This window comes from Aotus nancymaae, unplaced genomic scaffold (genome assembly GCF_030222135.1).
Source record: "Aotus nancymaae isolate 86718 unplaced genomic scaffold, 86718_ANA_hifiasm-v0.15.2.pri h1tg000057l, whole genome shotgun sequence".
Taxonomy (NCBI): domain Eukaryota; kingdom Metazoa; phylum Chordata; class Mammalia; order Primates; family Aotidae; genus Aotus; species Aotus nancymaae.
This window is the reverse complement of record NW_026988471.1, coordinates 27,110,870-27,137,510: the sequence shown is the minus strand read 5'-3', so window position 1 is coordinate 27,137,510 and position 26,641 is coordinate 27,110,870. Positions and strand designations below refer to the sequence as shown.

Here is a 26,641-nt window from a genome sequence, read left to right as displayed (position 1 = left end):
CCTACTTCTTCCCCACCCCGGTAACCACTGTTGTACTCTCTGTTTCTATGTATTTGACATTTTGTTTAGATTCCACATAGAAGTGAGATCATGCAGTATTTTTCTTTCTATGTCTGGCTTATTTCACTCAGCATAATGTCTTCCAGGTTCATCCACATTTCCTTTATTAAGGCTGAATACTAGTTCATTGTGATATATATATTTATTTCTTTACCCATTCATCTGTCAACGGACAATTAGGTTGTTTCCCTACTGACAACCATTTCAGTTGCTTCCACCATTTTCACTCTTAACATTAAATTACAGGGCCAAATCTATCTAGACTTTTAAGAAAGAGTTTGAAAAAAGTAAATGAACAGTCACTGGTGAACAACTCTAACAGAGTGGAAATAATAAAGATGAATCACCAAAATATCTATCTACACACAAACATTCTGAAGGGTTTTCATATTGAATGAACACAAAAATCTAAAAATGTTAAAATATCAGGCTCCATAATCTGTTTTTTTCAAGGAATAATATATGATGATGATATAGTTAATGAATCCTTAAAAGCTCTCAAAATAATTTTCTTTAGCTTTAAAACACATTAAATTGGTTGTGCTAAGCTCTGACAAAGTTAAAGTTAGGAAAAAAGTACTAGGTCAGAGGAGGAAATGAAAACATGGAAGTGTTATCACCATTTGGTCATAAACTCCTTTTCTCAGAGAAACATGGCTATAAAAATCTGTTCCAGGATAAAAACTTGGCACAAAGCAACTCAATCTGACATCATACTTTTTAAAGATTGGGGTGGAGTAGGGAGGGGAGGGATTAAAAAGTGAGAGGGAAAGTTCTTTGCATTTAGGAAAAAAAAGGTTGTCAGTAAAGTAAATTTTCCACTGATATGTATAACTTTTTCAAATTAATGGTTTGGTTCAGCTGAAATTTGCCAAGGTAGATTTCAGGCTTTTTCAAAAATGACCTCTATTTTGTTAAAGCTGTCTATAAAAGATAATGTTCACAGACAGGAGGTTCATTCCCTGTTATGGTCCTATTTACAATATTATGTTAACCCATCATTTGTTTTGTTTTAAACTTAAGGTTTCCCCATTCATTAAGTCATTAGTGTTGCCAGTGAAAGACAGCGTGTCTGAATTTTAACAGGTCTAGAAAAACTCCAATATGATCATTAGTCCTTATATTATGGGACTCCAATCAGACATACCAGGATCAAATTATATGCTCTTTAATAAAACTTCACACAGTAAAATCTGAAAACATTGATGTTAGACCTTTCCTCCAACAACAACAGTGTAAAGAGTTCCACTTTATATATGAATTTTACACATTAAGAGCCTTAGTCACTACCTACTTACACCAAACTTGTAATCAAGAACCATATCATTACTTTAGATACTAAATAATTACCCTTTGAAACCATGCTGTGGACATAATATAACATATACCTTTTACAGGAAAGATGAAGCAGAACAACTTTATTTTAAAAACCCACCTGACATACTCCCCATCCACATCAACATTCTGCCCTGAAAACTAAGTAAATAATACTTGATTAATACAACAGACCAATTGATTGATCACTGTCTACACAAAAACATACTGATATGAGAAAATTGTGGAAAATCTGAGAGCCAGGGACCGTGGAAGAACCAGTGCTCTGAACAACATGAGCTTAAAGAGGTCACGGTCCTAACACAAGAGAAAAGCTCCCGAGTGTTGGTTTCAATACTCTAGAGCCTGTTCCTTCTTCTGTCCCCACCATGAACTAAATTAGGAAACCTAAGTGTTTACGTGTGGTGAGGAGGCAACAGAATAGGAGAGATGTTCATGAATTTCTCATTCTGTTATAATAGGGGTAAAAACTGCTTCCTAACATCATAAGTATGTTAGCTATTAGAGCAAGAAAAAAGTTAAAAGTGTGCTCTTACTTAAGCAAATATCAATATATGAACAACAGAATTTTTAGAAAAATGATCATTTATTACACATCCTTTATAACAAATGTTCCCAATCTGTTGGCTTCATGGCATCTTGGGGTTTTAAGGTTGCTAGAACAAGTTTGCTAAACTATTACACACCAAGCATTATTTGAAGACTGAATAAATGCTCTGTGTGTGTGTTACCCACATATACATATGGGTATATGTTATGAACTGAATGTTTGCACCCTCAAAATTCACATGTTGAAGTCCTAACCCCCAATGTGATAGTATTAGGAGGTGGGGCCTTTGGAAGGTAATTAGGTTTAGATAAGGTCATGAGAGTAGAGTCCCCAAGATGGGATTAGTACTTTTATAGGAAAAAGAAGAGATACGAGTGAAAGACTCATTTTTCTTCAGTGAAAGAGATATGAGTGAGGCTTCCACTCTACTGTATAAGGATACAGCAAGAAAGTGGCCATTTGCAAGTTAGGAACAGGGTCATCACCAGACACCAAATAAATATACTAGCATCTTGATCTGGAACTTCTTTTTTTTTTTTTGAAACGGAGTTTTGCTCTTGTTGCCCAGGCTGGAGTGCAGTGCAATCTTGCCTCATTGCAACCTCTGTCTTCCTGTTTCAAGCTATTCTCCTGACTCAGCCTCCCCAGTAGCTGGGATGACAGGCACATGCCACCATGCCTGACTAATTTTTGTATTTTTAGTAAAGACGGGGTTTCACCATGTTGGCCAGGCTTTTCTTGAACTCCTGACCTCATGATCTGCCTGCTTCGGCCTCCCAAGTGCTTGGATTATAGGTGTGAGCCACCACGCCTAGCTGATCTGGAACTTTTTAGCAACCACATTGTGAGAAATAAAATTCTACCATTTAAGCTATCCAGGCTATGGTATTTTGTTATGGCAGGCCAAACTAAGACAATGCATACATATATGTATACACACATATATAACTACATATATCATTTATACACACATGTCACAAGTGTATATATGCTCACATACACACAGCATATACATAATATGTGCATATATACATGTATATATGCATTCAACTTTCAAATATATACTCATATTAAAAAGTATATTTAAAAGGCATTTTGAATTCATTTATTAATATGAAATGCTAAAACTATTACTTCTAACTCTAAAAATCTAGGAAATGTTTTTGAAATTTATTTTTTACCCATAGTAAAATTCACTGTTTGTGATATACAATTCTATGGGTTTTGACAAATGTGTAGAGTTGTATATTCACCGTGACAACAGAGAATAATTCCCCACTCTAAAAAGAAGTGCCTTGTGCTGCCTCTTTGGAATCAAGCCCATCTCCCATCCCCATATAAAAGGTTTTGACGTTAATAAAAGGTCCTCATACTTGGAAGATATTGGAATAATGGTCTCAGAGTGTTGATGACCATCTGTTTTATAACCTGAAGCTACCTTTTTTATACATTGGTTTCTACTTCCATAAAGTGTTTGACATAAAGGACTGAAGGGGAAAGTCACTAGAACAACAGCATAGGAGGAATTAAAGACTTAAGAGTTCAGACTTTAAGTAGTACAAAGAAATAAATGCTAGAACTTGATGACAGCAGACATATAGGTAGGAAAAAAAATAATATGTATGAGAGATACAGGAAAAGCACTGAGCTGGATAAAGCTGATGAGTGATCATTTACGAGGAAAAGTCATAAACTCTGTTTTTAAAAGAGAATGATAGATCAGATCTGTGTTTTAAGAAGACCACTCTGTCTGTAATGCGGCAACTAGACTGAAGTGGGGAAAAAGGAGATGCAGAGAGACCAGTCAATAGTTCTGTTGAGAGATGTCAGTAGCTCAGGTAAGTTATCTCAAAGGATAGAAGTTTAATATAAAACCACGAGAAGTAAAGAAAAACAGGAAAGTGTTTCAAGAGCTACACAGCTAGAATATCTCTAGAATGTCATTGAGATCACATCTGCAATCCTAGTCAATTAGTGAATCCTTGTAGAAAACTGGAATCATCAAGACACAATACAGAAAGACATCTAGCAATATGGCTAACTGGATAATCTAGAGTTCTCTTGCTACAAAACGCCAGGTGTTTTTTTGTTTTGTTTTTTTTTTGTTTTTTTTTTTTTTTTTGAGATGGAGTCTCGCTCTGTCACCAAGCTGGAGTGCAGTGGGGCGATCTCGGCTCACTGAAACCTCTGCCTCCCAGGTCTAAGCAATTCTCCTGCCTCAGCCTTCTGAGTAGCTGGGACTACAAACATGCACCATCACGCCCAGCTAATTTCTGTATTTTTTAGCAGAGACGGGGTTTCACCATGTTGGCCAGGATGGTCTCAATCTCTTGACCTCATGATCTGCCGTCCTTGGCCTCCCAAAGTGCTGGAATTACAGGCGTGAGCCACCGCACCCGGCTGGATAAAAATTTTAAACATAGTTACACTTCCCCTAAATTAAGAAGAATTCCCAAGACTACCTATCCCTTGTCCTACTACCTATGGCTCAGGTATCTGGGACACATGGCCCACAGCAGGCTGTGAGTATGGTGGGCACTGAGGCTTCTCAAAGAGGACAATGTTGTATGCAGTTTTCCTGCATGGTCTGTCCTGCAAAGAGGCATAAAGGCTGTTGAAACAAGGAAGTGACATGGATCAAGCTCTGTTTTATTAAGATTATTCTAGCAAAGAATAAGATACCTAGAGGCTTGAAACAGGCTGGGGCAAGGGTGAGGAGATGAATATGAGAGATGACATGTAAGCAAAATTAACTGGCATTTGATTAGATATGGGAAGCAACAGCAAGAGGTCAAAAGTAGGGTGCCTGGGTTTCATGGCTAGGTTCATAGAAGGAGGGTAAAGCCATTAATGAAAATAAAGAACATGGGAGAACTGTAGATTTGGGGAACAGGAAGACAGGAAGTGTTAGATGATAATTTACACTTTAAATATTAGATATGAAGACAGAGTGACTATTCTAGTTTGAGACAATATGGAAGATATTAAAAATGCAGAAGTGAAATGTAGAACATAGATCCTTAAATGAGGTTTATGAATTGGCTTTAGGGGAAGGTGTGCTATTCCCCAAACTATATTTAAACTTTTTATGCCTACATATTTTTCTAGGGTGAAGTCTATGGTTCTCACTAGATTTTCAAAGAGGTCTGTGTCAATCTGCTATTTCTTTAAACATAATGTGTCAACTTTGGATACTTTTAATCTCTGGTGTTCTACAGTTTATTATGGTATGTCTAGGTGTCAATTTCTTTTTATTTGGCCTGTTTGAGATTCATTGTGCTTTCTCAATCTGAGGGTTGATATCTTCCATCAGTTCTGGGAATTCCTGAGGGCATTTTGCCTTCCACTTTCTGATTTCTTTGCTCAATGTTTTTGCTAACTACCACTTTGCATCTCAGACCTTCCACTGAGGAATGTTTCCCTACTTGTGAATAAATATAAATGAACAGCAACTGCATAAAACAGTAATGATCGGTGTGAAGAGCTTTGCTGTTAAGAAATAGTGTTAAACTGGAAATCATGAATTTCTCATCTTCATGGCAGAAAAAAAAAATCTGCACAAAACCCTTGAGATGTTTTGCAGAAAGGTGTTAGGCCTGATTTTTTAAATTAAGATATAGTATATCTTATAGCTTTAGACTAATTATTATGCTATAGACAGGAGTATAGCATTTGAGAGAAATAAGGCACAGAACTTCCCCAAGACTCAAAATAAATTTAAGACAGAACTTAAGGGTCAAACAAGTTTAAGAAACATGTACCAGTGAGATTTGAGTTATCACAGATTTATATACATCTTCTTTCTAAATGTGTATTTTCTGCCTAAAAAGGAAGCTAGATAAAAACACTGAGATATCACTAACTTAAGTGGCTAGGGAGGTGGGAGTTCTACACCAGAATGTTTCCAAAAATATGGTATTTTGGGGCTGATTGATTTTCTCCCCCAACTAAATTCTGTTCTGGTTCTTTTTTGTAATATTTCAAAGCAAAGGCTGAGCTCTTCATCTTTTGGGAGGCACAGGCAAGACAAAAGGCCAAACTCACTAATGAAAACTTGCTGAACTTACTTTTCAGAATTCCATTCTAAGTCACGAAGAACCCTTTTGGCCCTCCTCCCAGACTAGTAAAACGAACATCTCAAGTCCCTAGAGGATAAGACAGCTCTCTCTACCAAAACCAAACACATATCTTCTCCTGATAGCTGGCTCTCTTAGCATACTCAGGACCGTATATTTATCAAAGGAGAAAAGAAAAAACTCCCCAGGAGCACAATATTTATTATAGGATTATCTCAGTGACTCAAGTAAACACAAGTAAGGCTAAATTAAACCCTGTTTACTATTAAGTCCTATTACTTAAATCCTGACACGAAATCAGCCTAAGAGATCTGGAAGTTCTCTTTTTTGAGATGAATGACGTGGATTTTTTTTTTTTAAGGCAAGAATTTTTTTCTTTAAAATTTATCTGTGTTAGTTATACAATTTTTCTAATTGTTCTAAAAATGTTTTAAGCATCTAAAATGAAAATTTTCCATTCTGTTATCAAATTTGGTGGTAAATAAAATCACACATACCAATATATTGAATATATTGAAATTGCTTATTGCTTTTAAAAAATGTATTTGATCCTATTTATCTGAACTTAAAATCCTTACCTGTAATTTTAAGTAGTATTATTTTAATTTTCAGTTCCCTAAGTCCTTTATCCAAGTTTCACTTTATCCCAGCCCTTGTAGATCCCAGGCTATCCAAATGTTCCAAGAGACCAGACCATGTTTACTGCCAGGCGTGCTGTGGGATAAAGATAGGGGAGGGGAGGCTGGAGACGCCAACAGGACTACATTAGGTCACATAGGTCACAAGAGATCAAAGTCATATTCCACCTCCAGGATTTAGCTGATAAACCATGCTTATGAAATAGAGTTCCACCTCTCAGAAACCTGAACAAGTGACCATAAAGGAAACTATCCTTCTGGCTGCCCACAAAGCACAGCAACAAGCAATGACAGTGAAAACCCGCTGCCTTAACATGCACATAGTGTCACAGCTTTCTGCCTCTCCAGCCAGTCCTGTTGATGGAGACTGTGGCTGAGCTTGCGCAGGAGCCTGGGGAGGGTAGCTTGGCCAAAGATGGGCTGTGGCTCACCATCCCTCAACTGATGGAAAAGAGGCCCAAGCCTTAAGGAGTTTAGAGTCCAGGGAGACAATATGACAAAGGAGGCACATACACAGAAGGAGAAAAGTGTGGTCCCACTGTGGAGGCAGGCAGTGGTGGTCAGGAAAAGTTCCATGGAGGAGGTGGTGATTGAGAAAATCCAAGAACATGGACAGAATTTTGACAGATCCTGCGAGGGAGGTAAATAAATTGTTCTGGTCTAAGGAATAGCCTGAGCAAGGTACAGAAGTGAAAAAAACACAAGGTGCGTTCAGGAAATCACAAAATTATCAGTTTGACTGGACAACAGGATACACATAGAGTCCAGCCTGGGGTGAAAAAGCGAGCAGGACCTGTAACATGGACTCTGAATGCCAGATGGAAAGCTATGATATACACTTACTTCACTTGGCAACAGAGAGGCACTGAAGCTTCTGAGCAAGGACATTACAAGACTAGAATTTACTTCAGAAGACAGCGACAGTTCCGCATGGATAAACAGAAATAGGAAGAAACTAGAAGTTAACTGCCCCTCAGGAGCCATGGCAACTGAAAGACTGGACTAGGTAATGACATAGGAATGACAAGACTCAGAGACTTGTGGAGAGTGGGTTTTTAGTACAAAACAACTGGCTGGCTAAGAGGGGCATGAGGTATGGTCAATGCCTTTAAGATGTACCACCTGGGCACCAAGAAGACAAGAGTGTCATGAATAAACACAGGCTGTAAAGAAGAAACATTAGCTTGTTGGGGTAATGAGGAGTTTGGTTTTAGGCCCTTTGAATTTGAAATGTCAACTGAACACACAGATAGACATGCCTATCCAGTGGTTAAAAAAGCAGATCTGTAAGCAGAGGGAAAAGTTGAGATTAGAAATGGGGATCTGTAGGTCATCCACAAACAGGCAATGCCACAAAAGTGTCTAGAGATGTAATCACAGGAAGCACAATTTAGCATAATTTAATGGGTCGAAATAATGAAGTAGAAGCAGTGAAGGAGACATGGAAGGATTTAAAAACTCCAAGTGATAGAAGAAAAAAGCTGTATTATAAAACACATGATAGGCATACTATCATGAGGATCAGATGGGATGGTAAAGTAAAAAGCAGTTTAAATATTTTAAAGTACTAAACAAATACATATCTGTTATTGTTACAGTATTGCATATTTAATCTCTAGAAAAGCCAGTCTTTCCATAATCTTCCAAAGCTCCCTCTCCACCAAGTCAAATGGAAATGTGATCTCCCACTCTCCTGAACTCTTACTTAATACATATTTTCTCAAGGAGCACTAAATAAGCATAACCATGGGCAAGCACTACAGTAGGGCCTTTCTCGTCTACCTCGCCACTTGGAGTACATGAAACTGAAACAGATTTATTCCTCTTCACAGAAGATGAAATGAAGCTCAAAAAGGTTAACTGAAGCCAAGATTGCCAGCCAATAAGTGAAGGAACAGGGGAGTTCTGATGCCATGTATTAAAATGCCTTTTCTGTTAGACCACAAGTTGCAACTTGCCATATTTGTTCTTATCCCCTTTACTATAAGGAAATTAAGGGAATGAGCCACATTTCATTTATGCTGACAGCCTCTGGAGCACCCAGTAAATGGCCTCACATGTGGTCAATTCTCATTGGGTTTCTGTTGCCTGAGAGAACAAACATGCATATTGCAGGTACACAGGCCTCACTAATAGGGAGCGTTTGTGGGCTGGTAAGTTTTGAGTACTCATTTCCAAGGCAGATGTAACTTAACAAAAAGTTCTAAAAACAAATTCTGTACTTGTGAAAGATGCCACCTGGTCTGCCTCAGGGCTGAAGTCCTCTTTTTATGCACCAAGTGGGAACAGCACAGGGAATGAGGAAGCTGGTTGTCTTCAAACCACTCCCACAAAGTGGCTCAAGCCAAGAAAAGGGCCCACACCTTTCGGAAAAGAGTGCTATGCTGACTCCTATGCCCATATAACCTTTGGTTTCACTACTACAACTGCCAAAGTCTGGGGAAGAGGGCAAGGTAGAGCATGTTTCACGCCAGCTCTGATGATGTAACCTTAAAACTCACAGCTTTTCTGCCAGGAAAAAAAAAAGCAACTGGTTTAGAAACTATTTTTTCCCCTTTTCTAATATTCAACCAAAATCTAATTTGCATCACTGACTACTAGCTTTTTTTTTTTTTTTTTTTTTTTTTTTTTTTTTTTGCATAACGCACCAGACCTTTTTTTTTTTTTTAATGAACAGAACTTAGTGTCTAATTCAACTGATTGGTTTTGCTCCCTTGGAAAACAAATGTATAGGGCCAGAAATATGTTTATTTCATAAATATCCCTTGTGCAAGAACACAAAGTTCTTCTCAGAAGCACTTACTCTGCAAGCCATAGAAATGTACAGTGGGGGACTGGGAAGAATATGCATCTAAGCAGCATAAGGGCAGGCAGCCATGTGCGGCAGGGCTGCCAGAGACACCAGACAACTATTCCAGGACCCTGGGCAAACAGACTTCAGAGTGCAATCACATTTCAGAGCTTCATCAAATTAGAATACATTTGGGAATACATTAGAATACAACGAATCTGACAGATGTTCCCTATTGTCAGGAATGTCTAATTTGGAGTCTTTTTAGGGTACAACAAATTGATATCTTCTCCTACATAAGATAACAAGAACCAAAAGTAGCCTTTTTCTTTTCCTATTGCTGGGACTAGTTAATGTGAGTATAATATCTTTGCCTACTGCATTGACAAGCTGGAACAGAGAGACAGACTGGAATGGGGTTCCTCCCAGGCCCATGATATCTTTCTATGCCCATGATGGAGATGGTGGGAATGCAAGCCTTCTCTTGATAATTTTTACCCAGTGTGGATGGGGCTGTTGGTCTCCCCTGAGCCTTTCCCTGTCAAATGTAGTGCATGGGGCTTGGGACTTCCTAGAAAGAGCCACAGCAGAAGCCAAAATGAGTACAAGCCTCAGCTAGGGCAAGAGTCTGACATCGGCTTTGGGCGGGTCCACACGGGATGCTTTTCCCATGACTCCTGAAAGAACTCTCCAAGTCTGAGTCTATAATCAATGCTTGGATAGCTAAGAGTTGACAAGATAGTATAAAACACAAAAACAAATGAGAGCTTAGCACGGTCTGTTCTCAAAACCTATCCCATGACTATGGCCTTCCTGAAATGGCATTATGTCCGTTCTAAGCTATGAACTCTGGAAGAATTAACCAAAAGTATTAATAACTTTAGCAAATATCTAAGCCCTTACAGAAATCATACCCCAAGTTTACTTCTTTCATGTTCATCTTTCTCTAAAATCTTAAAGGCAAATACTTAAAATACTTAAAGATAAAGGAATGTTTGATATTTTGTTTTGGTATTATAAACATAGTTCTACCAAGTGAATTTGTATCAACCAGGAAAAGTATAAGACCTATCAGTGAGGCATTTTTTAATATTTTGGTGAGAACTACTTATTAACCTAGAAGACTGCCAATTAGGCAATCGATAACTGTGCATTGCTTATGCAAGGTATTAAAGAAAAGACTTGTTCCTCACCTCAATGAGTAGCTTGCAATTCAGCAAAATATTTTAAAAAATCCATATCAACAATTAACGCTATGATGGGTAAATTATAATATAAATATAGATTATAAGATTAATATAAATTCAGTGTTACAAAGAGCTCCAGGGAAGGCTAGACTAATTGTCCTCAGGGAAAATGGTTGGTAGAGAGGCATCTGAATAAGGCCTTAGAAAAAGCATAGTATTTCAACAGGAAGATGGGGTTAGAGAAGGGCCCTGTACATGGAAGGAACAGCTTTAGCAAAGGCACAGAGGCAAGAGAGTGCTGGCAACTTCAAGTGCTCAGGTCTGGCTGAAAAAAACAGTGTATGAGGGAAAGTAACAGAAAAATGATCTACAACGATATGCTGTGGAGAGTTCTTAACATAAAGAGGGAGGAAAAACATGAGAAAGCTGGACTTCAGAGATAAGAAAAATTATTTTCAAAATATACCCTTCCCCAATCATTTCCCACACATCTTAGATTTTTAGAGTGAGAATATTTTATCAGCAAGTTTATCTGCAAATTAGGTGTAGTAACTTCCAAGAAAAACAACCTAGCTGCTGGAACAAATGGTTTTCTGAGCTGGCAAATTATTACCTGCAGCTTAACTAATATATTCATATTGCCCATATCTTGCAATTGTTACATTAACTCTTTTCTCATCACCAAAGCACCTTTGTAATTTAACTCATTAGTTACACAGTGAGTGGCTATGCTAGATTAGTACTTGCTCCCTTATTTACCCATCCTCTCCTTTTCTGCCCCAACTCATCCCTGCTAAACTACTCGTTCTTCTCATATGAACTATATCAATAATAATATCATTCATGGCTACTACTTGCTGAGTGTTTGCTATAGCGCCAGGCACTATGATTAATGCTTTATGAACAGTATTAATATAATCCTGAAAACAACACTATAAAATAGGTATTATTATGTCTATTTTATGACTGAGGAAACAAGCTCAGAGAAGTTATGTTTTGTGCCAGCTGGTGAGTGGCAGGAACCAGGATTAAACCAGATTTGCTTGACTCAACACCCTTGCCTTATGCCACGTCATTCTACTGCCTCTAGTACCCATTGATCGCTTACTAATATGGGTCAGCATTTTCAATTAAAAAAATAATAAAACATTCTTTGGGCCAGGCACAGTGGCTCATGCCTATAATCCCAGTACTTTGGGAGGCTGAGGCGGGTGGATTTCCTGAGGTCAAGATTTTGAGACCAGCAGGGCCAACATGGCAAAACTCTGTGTCTACTAAAAATAAAAGAAATTAGCTGAGTGTGGTGGCTTGTGCCTGTAGTTCCAGCTACTTGGGAGGCTAAAACCCAAGAATCACTTGAACCCAGAAGGTGGAGGTTGCAGTGAGCCAAGACTGCACCACTGCACTACAGTCTGGGTGACAGAGTGAGACTCCGTCCAAAAAAAAAAGAAAGATAAAACATTCTTTGGGAGGCTGAGGCAGGAGAATCACTTGAGCCCAGGAGTTCGAGATCAGCCTGGGCAACATAGAGAGACCCTATCTCTACAAAAATAAAAATAAAAAAATTAGCCATGCATGGTGGCACCTGGAGTCTTAGCCACTTGGGAGGGTGAGGTAGGATGATCATTTGAGCTCACGAGGTTGAGGCTGCAGTGAGCCATAAGCAGGCCGCTACACTCCAGCCTACGTGACAGAGTGAGACCCTGTCTCAAAACAAAAATTAAACATTCATTGAGTAAAATCCTGTTCTAGGTGCTGTGTCAGATACATAAATAAACAAGAGAATGCCTATAGATTATTGATGTTCATAAGCTCCCGTATTTGAGTATAAACAGCTGTATGATATCAGTTTTTAAGATCATGTGTCCATGATTCATAAATTAGAGCAACCAAGGTCGGAAGGGGTAAAAATGGCTCAGTATTTTTACTAAGAATGCTAGATAGTGACCACATCTACTCACAGACAGAAATCAGCCAACTGTGACTAAATGACTCACAAGAAGTTTAATAATACATTTCAATCAGAGTCTGTAAAAACTCTCTCTGCTGATGAAAAATCTGTCCTGTCAGAAGTTCCCAACCAAATCTGCTTAAAATCCATTTTCAATGAACCTCAGCTTCCTTTGAAGTAGAATAAGCTACTAAAGCATTTAGCCCACAATAAGCACTCTGTGAATCCAGGCCTTATAAAATTCATTACTGATGAATAAAGTTACTTGGTTAGAACACAAATGCGATATCAAACTACTTCTGCCATGTAGCCTGAATGTTGTGTAAAATTATATACAGCTGTTTTAACACAACAAAATAAAACAAGTTATCATTTTAAACTGCCTACTTTTAACATTAGCTTTACTAACTTCTGAGTAAGTTTTTGCTAAATATTTTAAAGAGACTAGTTATGTTTTACAAATACCACTAATAGTTACAAATATGTAAGAAACTGGGCCAGATGTTTAGCAGCCCGCCATAGGCTACAACCATTCATACTCAAGGGAACATCTGGAGGGAGTCCCAATTTTGGACTCAGCCTGTCTATTCTTCTCTCTCTACAAAGGTACAGCAGTATTCATGTCACTAACTGCAGAGTAACACTCACCAAAAGGGTGTAGTGGCAAGTACTAACTGCATTTACTCTGCAATCCAAATTCTTAATACGATGAATCTTTTAAGGAAACAAAAGTCAATGAAGAGAAATAAATTTAAGAATTTAAGAGTGGCGAAAGAAAGAATGCGACATATTGGTTAGCAAGAAGTAGCACCAGGCTACCTAATGTTAATGACACTTACTGCTCAATTCGAGGTGACAAGTACAGCTTGGGGTACACCTGGGTGGCTTCAGTGTCCTCGAAACTAACAGAGAGGAGGGCCACATCTTCTCCAGGGTCTTCATTTACATCCTTAAACAAGAAGTGAAAACACAACATCAGCACCTGCTCTCCTAACATCTTATCAGTAACAAGCTCACAGTCCACGGGCATTGAAGCCATGACTGTGAGTTACCCTTATTCCACTTTTGCTTAGCTGCTTAGCACATCACATCCTTTCCACACACCTATGCACTCCTCTAGAGGAATGGCTTTTAAACTTTCTGAGCAACATCCACCACAGTAAAGCAAAAGACCTCCACCTATCTCACTTGTTCCCACATTCAGGGGGTGGGAGGCGGGTAGTGAACCTGGTGGTAACAAAGAATTTGGCAAAAATATAATTAAGTTGCAGTAAACATATTACTATAAACATAATTTATATCCTAAAACATCAAAAACATTAAAATATCCAGTAATTTTCTTACACCTAGCTTTACAGTGTGTTGTAAGTTATTTAAATAGCAAAATTTCCCAGGAAACATGTCACTATGAAGTGTGTCACCATACAAGCAAATGACAAGGGGGTTAGGTACACATCTACTTTGGCAAAATGATACTGGATGATCCTCTTATGAACCACAAGACATACATATCTTAAAAGTCTAGTTATAAGAACACTATAAGACAAAACATTATTAATCCAAGTATGTACCAACAAACATTGTGAGGTTAACCAAATAACATACAATAAACTAAATTGATAATGATAAAACTAAACTTACTGTAATTTATAATTAAAAAGCAAGAATAGCAGCAACTGAATATCATAACCAACTCAAGCCAACACTGATAATACACTGATGAAGTGTCCTGAATCAAAATTGTGGAATTTACAACTATGTGCATGTGCTTTATGATTATTGCCAAGCACCAAGTGTCTGCCAGACTTCTGAATAAAATACTGAATTAAAATAAATCTAGTAGCACACATTGATTTAAATTTGTGAATACCAAATTTTAATAACCCTTAATAATTTATTTTTGGTTGGTAGTGACTCCAAGTCAAATATAAAAATTTTAAACACTTAATTACTAATCACTTAATACTTGTTAAACACGTAACATCTTTCACTCATAGAGACTGGTAAGAACAAACCTATATAAATATTTCACTTATTTATTTATTTATTGAGATGGAGTCTTGCTCTGTCGCCAGGCTGGAGTGCAGTGGTGTGATCTCGGCTCACTGCAACCTCTGTCCCCCTGGGTTCAAGCAATTCTCTTGCCTCAGACTCCATAGAAGCTGGAACTATAGGCATACACCACCACACCCAGCTAATTTTTGTATTTTTAGTAGAGACGGGGTTTCACCATGTTGCCCAGGATGGTCTTGATCTCTTGACCTCGTGATCTCCCTGCCTTGGCCTCCCAAAGTGCTGGGATTACAGGCATGAGCCACCACGCCTCGCCAAAACAGACCTGTATTTCTGAATCAGTTTATAGATCCTCAGGAGGGTACAGTGGCCACACCAGCAGCAAGAGAGGGAGGGGTCACACCTAGACTTTAAGACTCACTACTCATGAGCTTGACATTGTATCTTGAACCTCAAATACAACATCTTTCGTCTGTCTAAAACTCACTCCACCCTTTCTTTTCCTTCATCCTGAGAAGCTGGCCATCACCCATCCTGCTCAACTCCAAAACCTTCAGTCTCCTTGCTCTGCATTCTCTTGTGCCTGTAAAATGCACAAATGTGACATGTATACACAGGGACAACGAATACAAGTCTCTCCAATCTTAAAAAAGAAACACTTTTAAAAGAAAGAAAAGAATCTTGCCGAGCTCTGCAGAGCTCCCTGGATTCTCTCTCCTCTCCCTTCTCCCCTTCACAGACTACTTGGAAGAGTTTTCTACATACTCTCTCTATTCCCTTCCCTTCCACTTATCCCTTAGCCCACAAAAACAGCCTACTACTGACTCCACGAGTTCATGAAGACTGTTTCCACCAAGGGTACCCACTAAAAACACCAAATGCTTTTGTCTTTTTCTTACTTGATATCTAAACAGTATTTGACATGGGTGACTACTTGCCTCTCGAAAAGCTGTTTTCTTGCTGGTCTTCTCCTGTCTCTTTGGCTACTTCCCTTTCCATTTTCTTTCTTTTTTAAAAAATTTTAGATTATAAAATTTAGGCTTGTCTTAATAAGTCAAACCATACAGAAGTTTATAAAGAAAAAGCTCTTCCACCCCTCCCTCACACCCTACTTTTCAAAGTAACCAATATTAACTGTGTACATAGGTAGCTTCAAACCACTTTCTTTATGCTCATAAAAACATACACACACTTGCATATAAACAGCTCTTTAACCTTCTGTTTTGTTTTCCCTAATGGAATCATATCACTCAACCAATTGCTTTTTAAATAGCTACATAATATTCCATGGCATGAATTTATTTTTTATTAAACCATTTCCCTCGCAAACTTTAGGTTGTTCACAATTCTTAGCCACGTGATAGTGCTGCAATAAATATTCTTTTGTGTGTGTGTCTGTGTGTGTGTGTGTGTGTGTGCGCGCATGCGCATGCACGCATCTGTTAGTAGTGGGACTTACTTTTTTAATAGAGAACTAAAATTGAGCTTGTTGGGTCAAAGGTTATGAACATTTTACATTTCAATAGAATTTGATAGATTATTTTCTAAGAATTTTGCAACAACTCACATTTGGACCCATGAGTTTGTATGAGTATAACCCTACTTTCCCTCATCCTGAATCACCGGATAACAATGGCTATTGTCCCTCTTTTTAAAATCTGGAAAATGGTATCTCCATTTAGATTCAATGAATGAGGCTAAGCAACTTTTACTTATTTACTGGTCATCTACATTTCTTTTGTAAATTTCATGATCAAATCCATTATCCATATTGTTTTAAGGTTCTTAGTCTTTGTTGTTGTTGTTGTTTATTAGGTTTCTCAACCCTTTTCTGTCCCATATGCTAAAATTATTTTCTCTTTTTGACTTTTTACTTCATCTGAGGGCTCTTCTGCCAGCACAGAAAATTTAGATTTTTGCAGAGTTAAATCCTGTCAATAACTCTGAGGTTCCATAACTATTTCTCTAGTTTTTCATCTTATATTGTTATAATTTTATTTTTACATTGTAGATCTGTAATACCTCTGGAATATATTTTTAGGTTGCATGACATAAGAAGTAGAGCTTTCTTTGTCTTGTTCTGTTTCTAACTGGGTGAAGAGAGGGACGAGTAAGAGCAGGATCTTAGCACAGCACCTGGCATATGGAAACCACTCAATCGATGTTAGTTGAATGAATACATCAGTGAACAAATGAGTGTTCATTCCTAACTCTTATTCTCTACATCTAGAGATTTTTCAGGAACCTACTTTACAAAATGTTTTGTCACCAATGATGTCTGGAAACTAAATGCTGGCTCCTGGCTCCTGGCCTTGTTAATACACCAACTCCTTCAGAACTAGTAGCTTCAAAAGGAGAGCCCAGGTCAGGAGTCTGAGCTTATTGATCACTTCTTGCTCTTTTACAGATGATAAAGTATTCAGCCTTGGACTTTCCTTTCTGTCAAATGAGAATGAAAGTTGTAAAAAATACTTAGGGTCTGCAACAAACAGAAACTACTGTTGAGTACATAATATGACTTTAAAACTCAAACAACATCTAAAACTAAGGTTAAAGCTGAGCTTGAAGAAACATTCATAGGAACAAATTCATTTTATGATCTAAGTGTAGAAGAGTCCTATTTAGAGCTAGATTGGTGACCTTAAAAAAGACAATTGAAAAAGAAGTGACATTTACTTTCAGAAACCTTTCCCCAATGACTAAGTTTTCTTATGTAAGGTCAAGGCTAGAGACTATGATCACAAGTCACATAACCTTGCAAAAACACCCTGCAAAAAACCAGGGGCCACCAAAATCCTTTATAATTGCGGGCTTTACTCTGTATGCCTATGGAAAATTTATAATTATTTCCAACTTTTAAACTTTCTATTTCACTACTATTTCAATAAAGAGCAGGAATGCTTAGAGACAATCCTCCAAAGAAATGGAATGACCCTGGTTTATATAATCAACATTTATCATCTGGCATCCTGAAAAAAGTACATAAAACATTAGTCTGAATATGAAACTAGTTATTTCCAGGAGTTCGTTTTATAAGTTTTCTTCCTCTTGGTGTGGCACATGAGATTTCCCTGAAATGGTATTTGATTCCTAATGGATATCTAAGTTTGATTTTGAGTGCTTAAACAAGCCCATAGAGTTCCAAAAATACAAATCCACGCAGTGCTGTTTCTAGTTTCTGCAACTCTAACAAGCATGTACATGTGTTCCCTCCCATCTGGGAAATTAGAAAAGAAGCTCTTGTACCATGGTTCTGAGAAGCTAACATTACAGATGATTACTGTAACCACTAATGGCAGCATTTGGAAAACAGGGGGTGGTTACAGCATAGTAGGGGACATTTAAAAATGTACAAGTATACATTTTCAGGGCTCTCTATCTGCACTATTTGAAACTGCAAAAGGCTGAATGGGAGGAAAGATACCGAATCTGCAAAAGCTAAAGAAGAATATTGTCTCCCACCTTTACAAAAGTGTGCCCGGCACTGACACACATACCATGAAGCAATAATGGCCATGATCTTCTGCTGGGATGTAACAGTGGATCTGGCTCAGCACTTGATTAAAGCCGAAAGGAGTTCCTATGACTTATAATGAATATTCACCACAGGTGAGTTCCTGGCAGGCTGGGAGATCTTCCTGTTCATTTTTGCACCCCAGTGTCTGGAACATAGTACATACAGAGCAACTGGCTTTAAAAACTGAATTAATACAGAGATGACTAAAAGAATGAGTAAATGAATGAAATAAACCACTGAACTAGCCTTTCTAAATAGGAATATTTGGGTTTCAGGATTCATAGTATAAATGATGGAATTAAGTAGAAAATGCTTTCGATAGGAAAGATTCACAGTATTTATCTCTTTAATTCCTTAAGTCTATGACTACTTCAGGTTTTATTTTTAAAAAATTCAAGTCTCAAGTATGTATTGCCAAGGACATACCTATTAATCAGAGAGAATATTTCTTGTTAGATCATAATGGTTCATTTATATAACTATTCTCAATTGAGGCTCTTTGCATATATCAAAAGAGTATAGAAAACAACAACAATTAGCCTTGGAAATGAAAGTAAACCAAGTACAGTTTATCATTATGCTCTACTCCTTTGATATGCTAATTATCCCAAGCAAAGATAGCAGTCATTAAACAAGTCCCTATAAGTTGAGAACATTAGTGTCAGTCAATATAGGTACAAACTACCAATTAACAAATTGCTGATAGACATTAGCTGAACCATAAATACTGCAAATCACAGGTCACGTAACAGGATGGTAAAAGAGCCATTGTATTTCTCAACTAAAAAGACTTACAACAAAGTTATAACTGTTACTAGCCAAACCACTGGGTGGGTATAAACGGCTATACAGAAACTATTACACAGTATGTCAAAAATCAAGTAAGTGCCTTTGTGTTTGTTTGTTTTGTTTTGTTTTTAAGAGACTGGGTCTCACTATGTTGCCCAGGCTGGCCTTAAACTCCTGGGCTCAAGTGATCCTCCTGGCTCAGCCTCTCAAGTAGCTGGGACTATAGGCATGAGCTACCACACCCACCTAAGTAAGCACCAACTTATAATGGGATTAAGCTAGACTCAGAATTAAGTGTAATTCCTCGAGTAACCAAAAACTAGGTCTAGGTAAGTATCTCATCATTCAAAAGTTATGAGTTTTTAACAAACTATATGCAAATTTGCAAAACAGAATCCTATTTTTAAATATACGAAGTGAGGTTTGTATTTTAGAGGCGCCAGTATTTTGATAATATTCATCACCATCAAATTATATAAATTTACATTTTTCAAATCAAGTTTTATCAAGTGGGAGAGAATAAGACTATCTTATAGTACTACCATTCATTCAAGCATTTAACAAAATAAATAAAATATACAGTATGTTACAAACGTTATAGAGAAAAATTAAAGCAGGGAAAGAAGATAGGGAATGAGGAGGAAATGAATGTTTAAAAGGTTGCTCAAAGTTGGCTTTATGGAGAATCGGCAGTGGCCTTTCATTACTTCACAGATACTGAGGATAAAAAGTGCTCTTGCCTCACTATGTTACATATCAGCACATGCAGCCTCAATCAAAATTTGAATTTGGGTTCTACTGGCATAAAGACATGATAATGTCTTATGGTAGAAATGAAATAAAATCTAAGCAGAAGAGATAGTTAAGAATAAGGAAAGTGATATATATAAGAGCTTGCTCTCACTGCTAAGAGGTCTCTGTCTTATAATGACACTGGTCATTTCAGTAATTAGGTGATTTCCTCTTCATAAACATACTAGGAAGTGTACAAGTGCCAGGGAAAGCAGTATAGTCAGAAAGCAAAACAAATCCAAAAGTAAGGGAATAAAGTTGAGCCAAACAGATGAAAAAGAGCAATAAATGGATCCCTTGTGGTTAACCCTGGGGCTTTATTCCATGAAGGAGGGTGTTGCAGTACTGCATTGGGAGTTCCAAAAGCCTGGTTACAGCCTATCTCCATCATATACTGAGTTCTTGGTTAAAAATTATCTTGATATTTTGATATCCATTATGAAGGCAGCATTTAGTGGAGTTACTTCTGATTTGGTTCCTACAAATGGAAATGGGAGTAAAAATATTCTCCCCACCTAGTCCAGATAAAATGGGCCACTCTTCATACATTAGTAGAACTTGACTAACATCTTTGCATTTGCCATTCCCCCTCTTAAAAAGTTCTTTCTCTCCTTCTTTTCTTAATTGGTGTGGCTTTATGTTTCTTTAACTCTGATTTAAATTCACTTGCTCCATTAAGATTCCTTTCAATTACAATCTGATCTATGTCCTCCCTCAGCAGTTTTCTCCATGCTGCTTCCTGAATTCCCCACGCTGTTTCAGCAATATATATTTTATATTTCAAATAGACTGTGAATTTCTTGAGGGCAGGGTAGAGATCTCCTTCTTCCTACCATGCCCAGTAATAACAGTTAACATTTATTCTGTGTTTACTCAATAGTCATTGGCTTCCAGCTGTATATGCATTATCTCTAATCTTCATAACAACTGTGTAAGGTAGGAACTATTATTATTCTCACTTGCAGATGAAGAAACTGAAGCTCAAAGAGATTAAATGGTGAAGATGAGTTCTGAACCCATGTATGCTGACTCAGATCCTAGCTTTTTAATCATGATACTATATCTTCTAGCCTGCTATTGGGCACAAAGAAGGGACTCAGCACCAGTGCTCAAAGAAAGGTATAAAAAACTTGGAAATTCATATGCAGGAAAGATTTACTATACATTTACTTGTTCTACATTTAGTTTCTAAATACTGACTGCCCCAAAGATCATGAGCAACTTAAGGAACCATTTCTTATTCCCTTATTATTCAAGAATAAATGACCTTGTCTGCACCAGGCACACAGTAGATATTTAAAATAGGTTAAAGAGTATATGCTTTTTGTGTTTTAATGTCTACTTTTAGAAAGTACAGAGCAAGAAATTAAAATTAATAAATGTATAAAGACTAAAGGCTATAGAAGTCACTGTGCCAAATTAAATGTACTCATCTGATATCCTTACATGGATTCAGTTAATTAAGGAAGGAGAATGGCTTCTCTAAGGACATCAATGAGGACCATGGCATTCTAAGATGGTAATATCAACCTTCCTTCAATAATATACAGTTAGGGCCATTCTATGATTAACTAACTATATTCAGTGAAAATAAGAAGCACTGATTGTCAGGTCAGGAAAGGATAACTGCAATGTTCTTGAAATAGCTAGTTCCTACAGGGTGAGCCCAGGACACCAGGACAGAGCGGCTGCCACCTTCCCATGTCTTCCAAAAGTAACATCTTGAGCTCATTACTACTAGATATCATGATACAGAATAGAATAAGGTTTTTTTTATTCAATCTTGCTTATTATTTTCATAAACAAAGATGATTTGACTGCTCTTACTTATGCAGGAATATGCTTGTGAAGTTGTACTTATCCTTAATCAATTGGTTATAGCTACTGTTTATAAAGCTAAATTGAAACGCATGTTGTACAAATAAACTTTGGGGAGGAAAATCCTGGCTCTTTTAAAATAATGATGATCAAGATATTGTTGGTCAAATACTGTCCCATCAGTTATTATACCCAACAGACACAGCCTTGAGAATCACCAGCTTTTGAATAGTCACAGCATTAATCTAAAAGGTGTGTGAAACGGAGCCTCTACTCTGGAGGCCAGAGAGGTTCCAGGTGAAGGGAAGTCTTTGTAGTATAGCCAGGGTCCTCACTGGAAGTGAATGATGATTCTCGGCTTCTGCCAACTTCTCTACTCATAAAAGTTTTTAGAGAAAGAACCTGAAGTGTGAAGTTTCTCCTACTGCCCTAAGAATGGTCTTAATGAGTTTGACAAGCTTGCTCTGGGCTTATTTAAAGTATCAATTTTTGCCAAGACAATCCTAAGCAAAAAGAACAAAGCTGGAGGCATCATGCTACCTGACTTGAAACTACACTACAAGGCTACAGTAACCAAAACAGCATATTACTGGTACCAAAACAAACATATAGACCAATGGAGCAGAACAGAGACCTTAGAAGTAACACCCCACACATCTACAACCATCTAATCTCCAACAAACCTGACAAAAACATGGAATGGGGAAAGGATCTCCTATTCAGTAAATGGTGCTGGGAAAACAGGCTAGCCATATGCAAAACTGAAACTGGACCTCTTCCTTACACCTTGTACAAAAATTAACTCAAGATGGATTAATGACTTAAGTGTAAAACCCAAAACCATAAAAACCCTAGAAGAAAACCTAGGCAATACCATTCAGGGCATATGGGCAAATACTTAATGACAAAAATGCCAAAAGCAATTGTAACAAAAGCTAAAATTGACAAATGAGATCTAATTAAACTAAAGAGCTTCTACACAGCAAAAGAAACTATGAACCGGCAACTTACAGAATGGGAGAAAATTTCTGCAATCTACCTATCTAACAAAGGTCTAATATTCAGAATTTACAAGGAACTTAAACATATTTACAATAAAAAATAACCCTATCAAAAAGTGGGCAAATGATATGCACAGACACTTCTCAAAAGAAGACATTTATGTAGCCAAGAAACATATGAAAAAAAGCTCAACATCACTGATCATCAGAGAAATGAATATCAAAACCACAATGAGATACTATCTTACGCCAGTCAGAATGGCGATTATTAAAAAGTCAGGAAACAACAGATGCTGGTGAGGTTGTGGAGAAATAGGAATACTTTTAAACCGTTGGTGGGAATATAAATGAGTTCAACCACTGTGGAAGACAGTGCAGCGATTCCTCAAGGATCTAGAACCAGAAATATCATTTGACCCAGAAATCCCATTACTGGATATATACGCAAAGGAATATAAATCATTCTTGCAACTGTTTTACAAATCATATTGAATTACACCTTTGAGTTTCTCTGAGTTGTGATTTTATGCATTCCTACTGATAAAAACCTTGTGCCAGACTTTAATACAAGAGCCCAACAAAACAAGTTCAAACAATAGTGAGTGTTTATTTAAGCACATATGAAACAGTCATGAATACCATTTACCACATCCTTAATACGTCTCCATAACTTAAGGAAAAGCCAGAAGAGGTATTTACCTAAATCATTTTGGTGGCTCTTTTAACGCATAGAATGATTTAAAGTGGCAGTTGATAGAGTGGATATGTGTGATATTACTTGTCTGACAACCTCTCCTCTCTCAGGAAGCTCCTCTGTCTTCTTGACCCCACCCCCAGGCCACCATCCATAGAGCCCCTCAAAGAGCTGCCTGTTCTTAATCCCTGGGAACAGCTGATGGGTCTAGGAAAAGGCTGGTCCTTTCTTCAAGATTTGTGACTAAATGTAGGCCAGTCTCTGCAGATGCAGAAGAAACTGTGAGCAGCCATATTTCCCCTATATAGAAGAGACCAGTCTGTGGTAAGAAAGAATAAAGCCAACCTGCTGGGAGAAGTGCAGGTGAGAGAGGGGAGAGTCCAGGCAGCTTCCACATCCTTAGTTCCTGTGGGTCTTGGTGCAGCTGTGTCCCTGCTCTCACTGTGGTTTGACTATTCAATCTGCTCCTAGCTTTGGAAAGCTAATAAATTGCACTATATGCCTAAGCTGGTTTGAAGTAGTTTTCCTTCACTTATAACCAACATTTCTCTGGTAAATTATTAAACTAATACAGATGACACCATGGCAAATCAAAATCTATAAAATTAAGTGCCAAAAAGGGCTTTCATCTCTGTATTATTTGAATACTTACTACACACTATGGAATGCTGGGCCCTCATCAGAACCTCAAAGGGCTCTGAGGACACAGAGAAGCTGTATGCCTCCTCACATGCCAGAGGAAAGCTTTGCTAGAGCAATCTGCCTGCAGCACCAGGCTCCGGCTATAGCTAGGCTAGTTCCCTGGACTTGCTGCCTCTCATGTTGGTGGACTTATAACAGCACCATAACACATCCCTGGGTCTTAGAACACCTTGCACTCACTGCTCCTCTTCAACCATTGAAGGAAAAGGTATCAGAGATGCCAATGCTAAAGGCAGAAAATCCATAGGAGTATGCCATTTGAATACATGAAACGTTTTGCAAGTTTATCATGCAACTTAACAACTACAAATATAATGATCTTCTAGCTATTTTTGTCAAAGAGATTACATACTTTCATTTTTTCCATATGACAGGCTAAATGTGGGCATTTGGAGAAGCAAAAGGTTTATACAGCTTTTGCAAATGTATGTGGAAGAGCCCAGCAAGATCCAGGCATGAAGAAGGTGCTCAATAATTCAGTTTCACTTCCCTTATTTCTTTCAGACTCTTAGTCTGATATCCTTCTCAAAACCATGCTATTCTCTCTGCTATTAAAGCTACACCCTGTCCTCTCCTCTCCAGGTTGCTTTGAATTCTGGAGTTTCTAGATTCTTCCCAGGTGGTTCTGTGGGTGAAGACAGAAGGGAAAGCCACCCTAGAAGCTAATAACACCTTTGTTCCCACCCACCCAGCCAGCAGGTCACTTGGCTCAGACTGTCTGTGCCCATGGCAACTAAGCAATTGGTTATTTCCAAGTTATTTCAGATACCAAGCACCACATACTCATTAACTGGAGACCATCACAAACCACAAGTGTTAGAGAATGGAGCCCACTAGAGACTCTCCCCTTGACGTGATCAGAGGTCTTTTGATTTGCATATTGTTATCTGTAGAACCTAAAGGGCAGCTTAAAGTTGAAAAAATGAGGCCTGGAGTCATATCTCTCTGGAACTGTCTATGGGAAGGTCCTGTATAGAAAATGAGCTCAGAGAAGCAGTGTATATAACATATCTTTCTCCCAGCCTAAAAAGCCCTCCCCCATCTACAGTAGCCTGACATTTAAGCTCCTCAAGGTGTCTTCCCAATTTCATTTTTCCACCACCCTGCTGATACACCCTAGCTGCTGCAAGTTCCCACACTCCATGTTGTCATTCCATCAGGTCTCTGCTCTGCCACTCAATCCTGTATGCCTTCTCCCAGGTCTATATCCCCCAACCCCAAATCTCCAAATTGAACCTACTCTTTTAAGTTCAATTTAGAAGTCATATCCTCTCATGAGACTTCCTTGATCCTACCAGCTCATGTAATGGTCTCTCCTCTAAAATCCTACAGGTCTAAAATCCATATACCCAAATATGATAGTATTTGATTGGCTTGTGTGTGTTTTAAAATTATTTGCATATGTGTTATCATTTATCTGATTGGGTTACTTAAGAGCAATGACTGTGTTTCATTTTTTTTGTATCCTCAGTGCCTAGTATGGTGCTTGCCACACAAATAGGCACCCAATAAATATCTTATAAACAAAGGTATGAATGTGTGTATGAATGACTACATATGTTTGCCAGTAAATTACTATTTCAAAATTCGGTTTCAAAAGTAGACTTCCTTAGTAGACACAACAGAGATCTATTTAACAACTTGACCTTCCAATGTAAGTCAGTTGACATAAGTTTGGGCAGAATAAGCCATTTCTCCCCAGGTTTAGATCATGCCCTGGAATAAGAGGAAAATTTGGATCTGTACACTTACCTGAATGAACAAGCCCTAGAGTACAGAAAAACAACAGCAATCTTTTTGCCATGTCTAACCATAATCTGATTTCCTAAAACTAAAACTAGTAAACTTATAAACAACACATTATATGGTGTTCACTGAGTCAACACTCACGATTTGCCAATCATGTGCAAGGCATTGTGACAGGCACAATAAAGAAAAACAAAAAGATTTCAAGAATCAGTCTCACCCTTCAAAGAGGTCACTAAAACACATGAAAATGAGAGAAGTTTCTTCCTTCTTCTTCAATAGGAGATCCTACAAGGTAATACATTACTAATTATCAAGAGCCTTATGAGGAAAGACGAAGAACTCAGTTGTTTCTATGTATGGAGAATTAATTCATTAGACTCTTTGCTGCCATTATGCTTTTAAAAGAAAGGCGATAAAGAAAGCATAACTTTGCTGAAGTTGCTTACCAGTTTAAGGAGTTTTTGGGCTGAGATGATGGGGTTTTCTAAATAATATACAATGATGTCATCTGCAAACAGAGATAATTTGACTTCGTCTCTTCCTATCTGAATATCCTTTATTTCTTTCTCTTGCCTGACTGCCCTGGTCAGAACTTCCAATACTATGTTTACTAGGAGTAGAGAGAGAGGGCATTCTTGTCTAATGCCGGTTTTGAAAGGGAATGCTTCCAGCTTTTGCCCATTCAGTATGATATTGGCTGTGGGTTTGTCATAAATAGCTCTTATTATTTAGAGATATGTTCCATCAGTACCTAGTTTATTGCATGCAAAAATCACAAGCATCCCTATATAGCAATAATAGACAGAGAGCCAAATCATGAGTGAATTCCCATTCACAATTGCTACAAAGAGAATAAAATACCTAGGAATACAACTGACAAGGGATGTAAAGGACCTCTTCAAGGAGAACTACAAAACACTGCTCAAGGAAATACGAGAGAACACAAACAGATGGAGAAATGTTCCATGCTCATGGATA

General features: G+C 37.8%; 1 protein-coding gene across 4 annotated transcripts in view; it reads right to left on the bottom strand.

The window, feature by feature from the left end:
• BABAM2 (BRISC and BRCA1 A complex member 2) overlaps nucleotides 1-26,641 on the bottom strand; it is a 457,075-nt gene that overhangs the window by 194,472 nt on the left and 235,962 nt on the right. For all 4 annotated transcript variants that reach the window (XM_064363957.1, XM_064363959.1, XM_064363960.1 and 1 more), the window contains exon 7: nucleotides 13,428-13,537. In XM_064363957.1, coding sequence (XP_064220027.1) covers nucleotides 13,428-13,537 — 110 coding nt within the window. The remainder of the gene's footprint in view (nucleotides 1-13,427; nucleotides 13,538-26,641) is intronic.